Source organism: Lactuca sativa, chromosome 4 (assembly GCF_002870075.4).
Source record: "Lactuca sativa cultivar Salinas chromosome 4, Lsat_Salinas_v11, whole genome shotgun sequence".
Taxonomy (NCBI): Eukaryota; Viridiplantae; Streptophyta; class Magnoliopsida; order Asterales; family Asteraceae; genus Lactuca; species Lactuca sativa.
Genome location: NC_056626.2, coordinates 124006103 through 124018870, shown reverse-complemented (window position 1 = coordinate 124018870; position 12768 = coordinate 124006103). Strand labels below are relative to the sequence as shown.

The window sequence follows — 12768 nt, the reverse complement described above, 5'->3', positions numbered from 1 at the left end:
GTATGAAGCTGTGTGTGTTTCGAAAAATTGTTCTTGGTTACTAAGAGAAAAAGCAATTAAAAATACTGATGGACTTTTCCAAGTGAATAAATTTGTTGATGTACACACATGTTCTTCAACATTGTTGCAACCTAATCATCGACAAGCAAACAAATATGTTTTGGGTGAATATGTTGCTGATGTTTTGGCTGAAGACTATAGTAGAGTTTATCGGGGAAAAGAAATTGTTAATGATATGAATGCTCAATTGAATATCAATATCTCATACCATCAGGCATGGCGTGCGAAGCAATATGCATTGTTGTCGTTAAGGGGTACGAAAGAGGATTCTTTTACCAAACTTCTGGCGTATTGTCACAACTTGGCCAAACATAATCCGGGTACTGTCACACATATTAAAACAGATGCTGATGATCGGTTTGAGTTTTTGTACGTCGCACTCGGTTGCTCGGTTAGTATTATCATGTTCTAATTTTTTTTAATATTTATTTTGGTGTATTTGAATAGATATACAATGTATTGTAGGTACGAGCTTTTGTCAATTTTTGTAAGCCGACCCTAGTAGTAGATGGAGCTCACCTAAAGGGCGAGTTCAAAGGTACCATGCTACTTGCAGTTACTAAGGACGGACAAAATCAAATATTACCGGTTGCATATGGTATATGCAAAAATGAGTGTACTGATTCTTGGACATGGTTTTTTCAAAAACTACGTGATTGCATAGGAAATATGCAGGAGCTTACAATTATATCTGATAGGTCTCCATCTATAGCAACATCCGTTGCCAACATTTTTCCTCACGCTCATCATGGAATATGTGGTGTCCATTTGTATTTCAACATAGTATCTAGATTCGGCAAGAGTAAGACGGTTAAAGGAATTTTTTGGGAGGCGTGTAGGGCGTACACAGTTGATGCTTTTGATGCTGCCATGGATGTTATGAAAAAGACAAAAGAACCAGTATGGGAGTACTTAAAAAGTATAAATCCAGAAACCTGGTCAAGGGCACATTTTAAAGGGAACCGATACAATCTTATGTCGTCCAACAGTGCGGAGTCTATAAATGCATTATCTAGACACGCACGTAAGGTGCCAATACTTATGTTGATTGATTTTTTTCGTGCTACAATGCAACAATGGTGGTTTCAAAGACGTAACTTTGCAGGTATTACGTAAATTTGTAATATTAATGTTTTATTAGTTTCGATGTTATTGATTTTAACTTCTTCATTTTGGCTGTTTTTTTAGCGGAAGCAACAACAACACTTACCCCTTGGGCGGATGAAGTTGTAAAAGAAAACAAGAAAAATTTTACCAAATGGGATGTTCGCATGATCTCAAATACGAAATGCGAGGTCAAAAAGGGGGCACAAAATGTGATTGTTGATTTTCAACATATGACATGTACATGTAGGCATTGGCAACTTGATGGGATACCTTGTGGTCATGTCATAAGATGTTTAACAGTGAACAATTACCAAGATTGCTCGAGGTTTGCATTAAATGCTTACTTTACCGAAACACTGAGGAAAACATATGAGGAATCAATAAACCCTCTGCCGAAGCCATCCGAATGGGAGATCCCCGATGATTTGATGATTGTTAAGCCACCTATAATGGATAAACGTCAGCCAGGCAGGCCAAGAAACACAGACCGCATTCCATCCCAAGGCGAGGGTCCAATTATAAAAGAGTGTTCTACATGTGGTCAACTAGGACACACGAGAAATAATTGTACTGGAAGGGCGTCTGGTAGCAGAGCAGGTCACATAATTTCTACTGCAGAAATGGCATATAATATTGGTGGTTCAGCGGGTTGCTCACAAACCCATAACGCTGATTTTGATATAAAACAACCTTGAAATTAAGAGTAATGACGAGTTGTTAGCTTATTATGTATTGTAATATTTTTATTAACTCTTACAAGACATTGCTATGCTTTCATATTTTAGTTAAGTTTGTTGATTATAACAATGAATGAAGCCTTTATATTATAAAATATAGTTTGCAGATTTATTTTAACAGTTACAACATGTTATTTAAAAAAAACAACAAACGATCCTTTGGCAACCTAATCTGTTTCATGATAATATTACAACAACTTTATAACTAATTTTTAAACTCAGGGAACTGCAACGGGTACTTCTCTTTCTCCATTGTTATATAGTCATCCCTAATTCTCATTTTGTCTTCGAAACGATCCTTTTTTACCATAATGTGTATCAACTGCTCATCCTTCTCAGCAAGCCGTTTTTCAGTCGTTTTGATTGCCTTCTTACTCTTTTTTATCCAATCTTTATGCTCTTTGATTTTGTTTTTATTGAGGTCAATCCATTCTTCAGCTTGTTTGCATTCCGAACCTATATCATTAGCAAGTTGAGTGAGAAGTCGGGATGACTCTTTGTCCTCTTCTTGTTGTGCTTCAGCCTTCTTTAATTCTTCAAAATTTTCATGTGACATATATGACCCGGCTGAAGAGGGTGTAAAAAAAGGGTCTACCGAATCACAGTAGTAACAATCTACTTCGTTGCATGAGCAAATTTCGAATTTGTGTGAGGAACTCATAATAAAATCGATGTTGTATTAAACTGGAGCAATAAGTGGTATTTATACATACTAGACAGTAATGAGAAGTCCAACTTTGAAATGACTAGACAGTAATGACAAGTCACTGTAGTAACCTGCACATCCCAGTGGGTCCCTTTAGTGACAAGAGATAAATGACAGTTTGACATGACAAAACACTGCATAAAGCTGAAATTCGTAGTCCAAATATAACCATTTCGTAGTCAAAGTATTATTTCATAGTCTATTTATTTATATAAATAGATGTTTAAGATCTATAAACCAAACACCCAAATCACCTAAACGAAACGAATTCCCATTATTAGAAATGTCGTCGAATGCAGCAAGTTCTTCGAATGAAGTACCTGGTTCCAATTCTGAAAGGCCATGGACGACAAACGAGGTGTTAGTTCTAACACGGTGCTGGCTAAGTGTTAAGGATGGTGAACCGTTACTTGCTCCCCCGCATTGCCTAATTGGTGATGAATGGAGTCGCATCACATCTTTGTTTAACCATGAGATGGGAGAAGGGCAAAAAAGAGAAAAATCAGATGTTGTTACTAAGTGGACGGATGTAAAGGAGGAAGTGACATGGTTCAATCGAGCATGTAGTTATGTGAAACGTAACAATGTTCGTTGTCGTGACGAAGAAGAGTTCTTGGAAGTTGTTACAGAGTTTTACATCTTTGAGCATGAAGGCAGAGACTTCGAATATGAGGAAGTTTGGAAGGTTGTTAAAGATAAACAGTATTTCAAGTAGACCGCTCTAATTTGTGTTAAGAATAAGAATAAGCCATGGACTTGTGTTTTACGTTAATGCTTTGATCGTATTATGTCGTTTTTTTCATGTAATTGTTGTGATGTTTTAATAGTTCATGGAATCTTGTTACTAATGTATTCTAATATATTTTGATAACTAATGCAATGGCCATTTATTAACCCAAGTTAATCATACGAGTTTCTCACATAATAAACTAAAATATATTAACTCAACTTAATCATACGAGTTTCTCACATACTAAACTAAAATATATTTTTAACATATGAAATACATACGAATTACATACGAAATACATGAAAATAACCTAGTACTCACATAATAAACTAAAATAGATTTTAAACAAACGAAATACATACGAAATACATAAGAAATACATGAAAATAACCTAGTACATGAAAATAACCTAGTACTCAAATAATAAACTAAAATAGATTTTAAACAAACGGGATATATTTCAAAATATTCCAAGGGGCTTCAAACTGGAATTCCAACCCGTTACTTAATGACTTGTATTCCTCCTTAGCAGCTTCCAAGATGACATCCTCAGTAGCATTTAAACGGGTGTCGTCAATTTTGGTATAAAGATCGTTGAATAATAGAACTTCGGTTTTCATTTCATACCATCTTGCTAAGATGTCTAGTTCGTCACAATCGTTTCTTGTAGCCATTCGGTTTTCAGCATTGAAAATATTTGTTAGACGGCTCCAAAACATTGGATCATTCAACTTGCTTGTCTCGTACACATGAATATAAGCATGTGTAAGAACCAAGAACTCTTCATTGCTCCATGATATAGAAGTCATTTGGATTGAAACAAAGAGGGTAGAATCTAAAAAACAATATTTGAACAACTATATTGGTTAATTTAATAACGTTTTGCATGTAACTTAGGGTCAATTTATAGTAGTTTCTACACAAAATCGCAGTCCAAACTTCTAATATGTCTGCAATTCATAGTCAAAATTAACTGACGAATGCAGTGTACTATACTTATAACACAACAGATCACTGTTCGAGTTGACAATTCATCCCCGGTTGAATGACAACACAATACATTGCTGTTTGAGTTGACAACTCATTGCACCAGGAAAGTAAGGAGTCGTTATAAATAGATTTCAATATCCGTTGTAATTGTATTCTATTACTTCCCTCCTTGCAATTATGGACTCACCACGTATATGGAGGAACGCAGAGGAGGTCGCTTTGGTTCAAGCTTGGATTACAACTGTAGAGGTGGATTTTCCACCGGGTCCCCCACAAGTTCGTGCCGGATCATTTTGGTCTCGTGTCTGTCATTTGTTTCACCATTTAATGAACCGCACTCAATATCGAAGAAGAAGAGATGTCAAAGCGAAGTTTCTGGATATGAAAATGAAGGTGAAACAATTTCAACGTATTTATAACGAGTTGGATAACGAACATGCAAATACGGATGAAGACATTCTACGGCAGGTGGCTTTGGAACTATACCGCTTTCAATACGATGGTAGCGAGTTTACCCACTTAGATGCATGAAATGTTTTAAAGAATGTCCCTTATTTTTAATATGCATGTTGGTTAAGTTAATTGTTTTTCGTTATTTAAGTTGCTTGTTGTTGTATGTGTCTAGTCGTTACTATTTAATAAACGTCCATTTCTTTTAATGTATGTTGTTCCCTCAATAGCCAATATTTAGAAAGCAATAAAATAAAACCGGGGTACATAAATAACTAACACATAATACGACATAAAAAATAAACTGGGTACATGGATAACTAATACGTAACACAGCAGTAAAATAAAAACGGAGTACATAAAAAACTAATACATAATACTACATAAAACATAAATGTGCTACATGAATAACTACTGCATTGAGGGAGGTAACAGGACCACCGTTTCATTTGGTATTTCCCAATGCTCATATGATGGTATACCATTCACCAACTCAGATCCATATGCAACTCGATACACATAATTAGTGAACTTGTATTCAACCATTCTCTGAATGGACTCAGATGTACGGGTTCTTAGACATGCTATAGCGTGGCCACATGGTATACCGCTTTTTTGCCATTTACCACAACTACATACCCTTCGTTCAAGTTGTACGTTGCTGGTGGCAAAAGTGTCATGAACTTCAAATGTATCCTCATACAAACGTTTTGCATTACAATTGTAAGACTTGCTGAGACTTTTTTGAACCTTACTCTCAACGTAAGGGGTCAACCCACCAGACAACCAAACTAACAATTTTGCAAGTTATACGACTACTTTATACAAAATTTTCAACTTATACGACAAATAAAAACAATTTCTAACAATATATATACGACAAATTTTCAACTTATACAAATGTTATACGACAAATATATATATACAAACAACTATTTTGCAGTTTATATAAACAATTATAGGATAAAAATTTACAAGATTTCAGGTTATACAACAACTAAAAAAACTACAAAAATAACAAATTGTAAACATTATCTACGCAGTCACATTATCTACGCAGTCTCTACTTGTCTCTACTTGCATTTAAATTTCAAGTATACTAAAAATATACTAAAACTATCAAACACAACAAAATTAACTTTAAAAAAAAAATAACTTTAAACATTAAAAGAGTTAAAATCTAACCATATTTGCGGGATTGTTGACATAATCCTCCATTTTCTTCAAAAACTAGCCAAAATTCCGAGAGAAGCCCAAAGTTAGAGAAAGTTTTTGTGTAGAGAATGGTGAAAATGAAAAAAAAAAAAAAAAAACGTTTTTATACCTAAAAATCACCCATTTCGCAGATGAGAAGGTCCCATCTGCGAAATGGGCATCTCATCTGCGAATGTACAAGTGCCTGAAGCACAACTGTGCTTCAGGCACTTGTACATTCGCAGATGAGATGCCCATTTCGCAGATGGGACCTTCTCATCTGCGAAATGGGTGGCTAAATATGTAATCCCGATTTTTTTTGGCTATTTTTGTAATGCAATTAGTATAATTGGCTATTTTTGTCATTTTCTCATAAATTATTAATTAATATATATTTTTTTAGTTATATAAAATTATAATCGTTAATTTAAATAAATATGTAACCTTATAATTTATACTAATTTTTATTCTAATATTACTAATTTAATATATCTGAAATAAAATTTTAAAATTTAAAATAAAAAATAAATGACATGATATCAGTTCACAAAATAAACCTTCGAATAATAAAGAGAGGAGACGTTAAGAAAAGGTTGATAAAAAAAAAATAAAAAAACAAAAATAAAAATTTAGAGACCCTCATATTGTACATAGGAGCAGGACACAGTCACGCCAGATCTGTTCCTGGTTCAAATCGGAAGACAAGATGGAGATCGAAAATCTAACCGCCGATGATTCTTCAGCCACTATGGCGGAAGTGCTGCCGTTGGCATCCATTTCTCAACAACCTTACGTCTCCGAACTCCTTTCCTTCACTCTCGATCGCCTGCACAAGGAACCGGAGCTTCTCCGCGTCGATGCCGAGAGAATTCGTAGGCAGATGCAGGAGGTTGCTGTCAATAACTACCGTGCATTCATTTCTGCCGCCGATGCTTTGGTTTCTACTCGCCACGAAGTCTCATCCATTGATAAACACCTCGAATCATTGGTAATTCGTTCTTCAAGAACCCCAAGTCATTACTGTTGCTGGATGATGACTTTAGCGATATATTCAATTAATCTTCATAGGTTTGCATATGGCTATATGATGGCAGTAAAACTAGAAAACTAAGAATGTCAAGTACGTAGACAGAACTATTGCCTCTGATTAGAAAATGAATAAGGGCTCTACTTTGAGAATGGGATCAAATGAGCCACTTCCAATTTCTAATTGATTTACACTTCTAGTTGTTTGTATAGTGGTATGATTGCCATATACACTGTCACAAGTCTACAAACAGCCACTTCGGGTGTTGTTTAGTTATGCTTTGTATGGAACCATGCTATTAAGTTTTAACAATGAGAATGATTAAAATCTCATTTATCTGCAAGATGAAGCCTACAGAAGTAAAAATATCACAGTGTCACTTGAAAAAGGCATAGACATATGCTGATTCATAGATCTCTGACTATTCCTCTCTGCATATACATAATTGAGTCACATTCCAATTTTTAGCCTTAACCTAGTCAACACCAATGCCTCCAAACTTTTTCATAAGAATTAAGAACAACATCAACAAAGTAGGGCATATCCCCTAGTCATCCTCCATATACTATTAACCATGCATGTGAATACTACTAGATGCTTAAACTATTTGGCTTCTGAATATGAGAATATCTTTATCTGCTGTTTTGCTAGCCTGATACAATACAAGAAGCTTAATTATATGCTGATAATTGTTGTTTCTGCATACCTACTTTATCTGCTGTTGAAGTTAGAATCAGATCAGAATCATACTGAATTCCTTTTGTGCAGATTGCAGAGGTCCCAAAGCTAACATCTGGCTGCTCCGAGTTCATAGAGTCTGCAGAAAAGATTTTGGAGCAGAGAAAGATGAACCAAACACTGCTAGCAAATCATAGTACTTTGCTTGACTTACTTGAAATTCCTCAGCTTATGGACACGTATGTATTTGACCTATCACTAGACATCACATGCTAAGATAAAAACTAGAGACTACTATTTTTAAGGCCTGAAATTGCATTTGGGATAAACCATGTATATAAATGTAGAAAATATGGTTTGATTTCCAGTTTAAAAATCTTGTTCTGATTATCTATTAGATTGGTGATTTAAAGATTTAACTTTCTTTAGGTGCGTGAGGAATGGGAATTATGATGAAGCTCTAGACTTGGAAGCATATGTTAGCAAACTGTCAACAATGCACCCTAAGTAAGATTTTTTTTTTATCCTAATTAAAAGTCCATTCGCTTAGCTCTCAAATTCATAATAGTAGCTTAATAGTTTGTGGACTTACCACTATTTTTCTTTTTTGAATTTTTTTATTATGTTCCATTAAGATTACCAGTCATTCAGGCCCTTGCTGCTGAAGTCAGACAGACTACCCAGTCTTTGCTCTCACAACTTCTCCAAAAACTAAGATCAAATATTCAGGTAAGTTTGCAATGACACAACACCTGATGTTTTTAAACTGAATAATGAATGATAAAATGATAATGTTAATGGTAGAAATAGTAATGAGTTATTGTGATATTGTAACTATAGTTATAACTATTCTTTATTTTTTTTTAATTATCAATTAATTAATTAAACCTGAGTCATGTATTGCAGCTACCAGAATGTCTTCGCATTATTGGATATCTACGAAGGATAGGAGTATATAGCGAGTACGAAATGCGCCTACAGGTATTTAATAATTCATTCACCAAATAATTAAACTTTTATAGTAATCCCAACTTATTTACAATTTAATGAGAATATATATATATATATATATATATATATATATATATATTTTTTAATGTGGCAGTTTCTAAGATGCAGAGAGTCATGGTTATGTGGGATTCTTGATGACTTAGATCAGAGAAATGCTTATGAATACCTAAAAGGAATGGTAAACTGTCACAGAATGCATCTGTTTGATGTTGTCAACCAATATCGTGCCATATTTGCTGATGACACATCAGGAAGTGAGGAGAATTATGATGGAGGACTTCTCTTCAGCTGGGCTATGCATCAGATTGCATCTCACCTTAAAACTCTCAAAATCATGCTCCCTAAGATAACTGAAGGCGGATCTTTGTCCAATATATTGGACCAATGCATGGTCAGTTTCACTTTCATTTTCACACATCTCTATTACTTTACATTTATCCCTTTACCTTTCTCTATCATCAATTCTTTTATAAATCATAGAATGTGAAATTTATAATCATCCAAACTACATTTAAGTTTAACCCTCTTTATGCTTCACAGTATTGTGCCATGGGGCTTGGCTGGGTTGGATTGGATTTTCGGGGCCTACTTCCACCTCTTTTTGAAGAGTAAAGTTTCACTTTCGACCTCCTTTTCCTTTTATTTATTTATCTTATTATTTATATGTCACAAAGTTCACAACTTTACCCTTCTTTTCGTTTCCACAGAGCTGTTTTAAACCTATTTTCAAAAAACATGAACACAGCAGTGGAGAATTTTCAGGTTCAATTTCACTTTCTCACCTAACCATTGTTCCTTAATTATAATGGAAATATTAAAACCAAAACCTACTTCTTCTTTTTTTTTTCCTCGTATTGATTACAGTTGGTTTTGGATTCTCACCGATGGGTCCCACTGCCAGCAGTTGGCTTCTCATCCAATAGCGTTGGTGATGAAAGTCAGGAAGACATTACACCTCCTCCAAGTCTAATGGAGCATTCGCCTCTTGCTGTTTTTGTTAATGGTAAATTTCTAAATAACATGCAAAAAATAGGAATGTTGATTTGTTTATTATTATGGCATCATGGTTTCATGAAATGTTTGATGATGTATGTGGCATGAACATGACAGGTGTATCTGCTGCAATGAATGAGTTGAGGCCATGTGCACCAATAAGTTTGAAACATATTCTTGCTCAAGAACTAGTGAAAGGGTTGCGAACTGTTTCTGATTCTTTATTAAGATATAACACCACAAGGGTGCTAAGGGAGAATGAGTCTGTTCTCTTTCTTTCTCTCTGCAGAGCATTTATAGAGGTAATTTCAAATTCGGTTAAATAAAAAAAATTGGATGGCATATGATTATTGAAAATGTTCAGGTTGCTTATCCACATTGTGGTACATGCTTTGGACGATGTTACCCTGGAGGTGCTTCTCTCATTACGGATGGGAAATACGTGTTGGAGGGGCTTTCTCGTCTTTTAACAACGTCATCTTTACGACACTTACCAAAGAGAGTTCAAAATAATGCTAATGCTACTGGTGAGACAAAGAATGTAGCAGAAAACGGCAATCCTCCTGCTGCAGTTGAAAATGGATCATCAGTTACAGACATAGTCTCAGTCACAACAGATGGTAAAGAAATGGAGAATAATAATGTGGTTGAGGAAGACGACAAGAACATGGTTCCACAAACTCATGAAAAACAAAGTGAACAATAAACCTTATGTGCACCCCGGATTTTTAAACTTTAAGATTTTTTTTTTTTGAATAGTTAAATATTGCACAAGTTATATTTTTGTATTATATTATAAGCATATGGTTATGAATGAGTATGTGCTACATGATATACAAGGTTTTTAACTTTGAACATTTTTTTATGGAATTTTCGTCCTGACCATTAGACTTTAACCCCAGTTATTCAAAATATAAAGTGAAGAATTAAACTTGATATCTTGTATAAATGTTGTTATTTTTTAAGATGTCACATCATATACAAGTGACAGGAGCATTAAAATTAAAAAATGTTATTGAAGCAATGTCATATCATTTTATAAATATTTTCATCGACTTATATAATAGTCTACAATAAATATCGTTACTAAGAGTGCAATATTACACATGGTTTGGCACTTTCCTTTCCTTTGAATCATGTATGTTTATTTAAAATTGATAGAATTATAAAAATGGTCATTGTGGTTTGTCAAAAGTCACAAAGTCAGTCTTTACTAATTTTTTTGACAAACATGGTCCCTATGGTTTTTAAAACTTGCATGAATGACCCTTTTGTTGACGTGGTTACTGTTCATCTGTTAGTGTAAAGGTATTTTGGTCTTTTCAATGTAACTGAGTTTGTGACTATGGGTAAACCATAGGGACCATTTATGTAATTTTTCTATACTTTATGTTTATGGGTTTGAGTCTTTTCCACCCGACAAAATTGCAAAAATGATCCCTGTGGTTGTCAAAATTATACGGTTTTGTTCAAAAAAGGTTTGGTGGTGCACCAGTTGTCCAGTTTTGGATACCTTGTGCAGATTTGATCCCTATGTCATTAACTTTAACAGTTTGACTGTTGTCTTTTTTTTTTAAATGACTATTTTACCTTCAGAAACCATTTCTACAATTGAGTCTTTTTACCAAACTATAGCGACCATTTCAACATATCTTTTTTTTAACTTTATTGAACTATTATATATTTGTTTTTTTAATTAATTTTTTTAGTTTCTTTTTGTTGGATTAATTCTTTTTATTGGATTATTATATATTAATAAATATTATTTTTAATATATAATATTTAATATATCAATAATATTATTTTATTCGAGTATTGATTTCTTTTAGTTAATTCTTTTTTAATTTTTTTATTGGATTGTTATATATTAATAAATATTATTTTTAATATTATATATATATATATATATATATATATATTAATGAATATTACTTTATGAGATTATTAACTTCTTTTAGTTATTTTTTTAATTTCTATTGTATTAATTCTTTTTTGTCAGATCGAGTTTGAGACATCTTTTGGACAAAACCACAATTTTCGGACCAAGTGATAGTGGTGGTGTTGTTCACAATATGTTATCATTTGGAATGCCTATTCCGAATGAAGTGGTTATTTTTTCTAAAAATTGGTTATTTTCTTCAAATACACGTTAAAATGTTGTTAGATTACTTAATTTCCCATTTATTAATGTACAATAATTCAAATAAATATTAAAAAAATAATTATAAATATTAGTAGTCCAATAAAATAATATTCATTAATATATTAATATTATATATTTAAAATAATATATATTCATATATAACAATTCAAAAAAAAAAAAGAATTAATATAATAAAAAAGTTTTAAAAAAGAAACTAATGCAACAAAATTTCAAGAACAAGGCCCAAAAAGGCAAAACCCCACATCTTATAATTTATTTTAAATATACGAGAAATAAGATTTTTTTTTTACAACACCATCACTATCACTAGGCCCGGAAATGGTGATTTTGTCCAAAATATGTCTCAAAACTCCGTCCGACAAAAAAGAATTAATACAATAGAAATTAAAAAAATAACTAAAAAAAAGTTAATAATCCCATAAAGTAATATTCATTAATATATATAAATATTTCATATTAAAAATAATATTTATTATTATTTAATGATCCAATAAAAAAGAATTAATCTAATAAAAAATAAATTAAAAAAAAAGAATTAATTAAAAGAAATAAATACTCCAATAAAATAATATTATTAAAAAAAATAACGAAAGAAAGTTCTAAATTAAATTCTAAACGTTGATCATGTAGGATTATACCGACAGATATATAAAAATAAACAAGTAAAAATAGTTTTTTTAGGTTAAAGAACAAAAGTTATTAATAAAAATCAAATTATATATAATATAGGGTTCAACATGAAAATTTAGAAAATAGAAGGGTGAAAGTTACATTTTTCAAAGTTTAAAGTGAAGGGTTGAAAGTGATATTTTAAAAAGTAAAGGGGTGGAAAGTGCACAAACTCATAAACATAAAATATAGAAAAAATTACATAAATGGTCCTTATGGTTTATGTAACTGTGACATCCCCAAAATCACGGC

At 32.7% G+C, this 12768-nt stretch overlaps 2 protein-coding genes across 2 annotated transcripts; both read left to right on the top strand.

The window, feature by feature from the left end:
• The first annotated feature begins 853 nt into the window (after positions 1–853).
• LOC128133862 (uncharacterized) lies at positions 854–3112 on the top strand. The gene is made up of 2 exons (XM_052771378.1): positions 854–1165; positions 1249–3112. The coding sequence occupies exons 1-2, from the start codon at positions 931–933 to the stop codon at positions 1860–1862; spliced, it is 849 nt and encodes a 282-aa protein (XP_052627338.1). The 5' UTR covers positions 854–930; the 3' UTR covers positions 1863–3112.
• Positions 3113–6585: 3473 nt separating this feature from the next.
• LOC111877916 (conserved oligomeric Golgi complex subunit 8) lies at positions 6586–10540 on the top strand. The gene is made up of 11 exons (XM_023874418.3): positions 6586–6962; positions 7770–7918; positions 8109–8186; positions 8315–8408; positions 8586–8660; positions 8785–9081; positions 9231–9298; positions 9398–9452; positions 9555–9693; positions 9801–9985; positions 10048–10540. The coding sequence occupies exons 1-11, from the start codon at positions 6681–6683 to the stop codon at positions 10387–10389; spliced, it is 1764 nt and encodes a 587-aa protein (XP_023730186.2). The 5' UTR covers positions 6586–6680; the 3' UTR covers positions 10390–10540.
• Positions 10541–12768: the final 2228 nt, after the last annotated feature.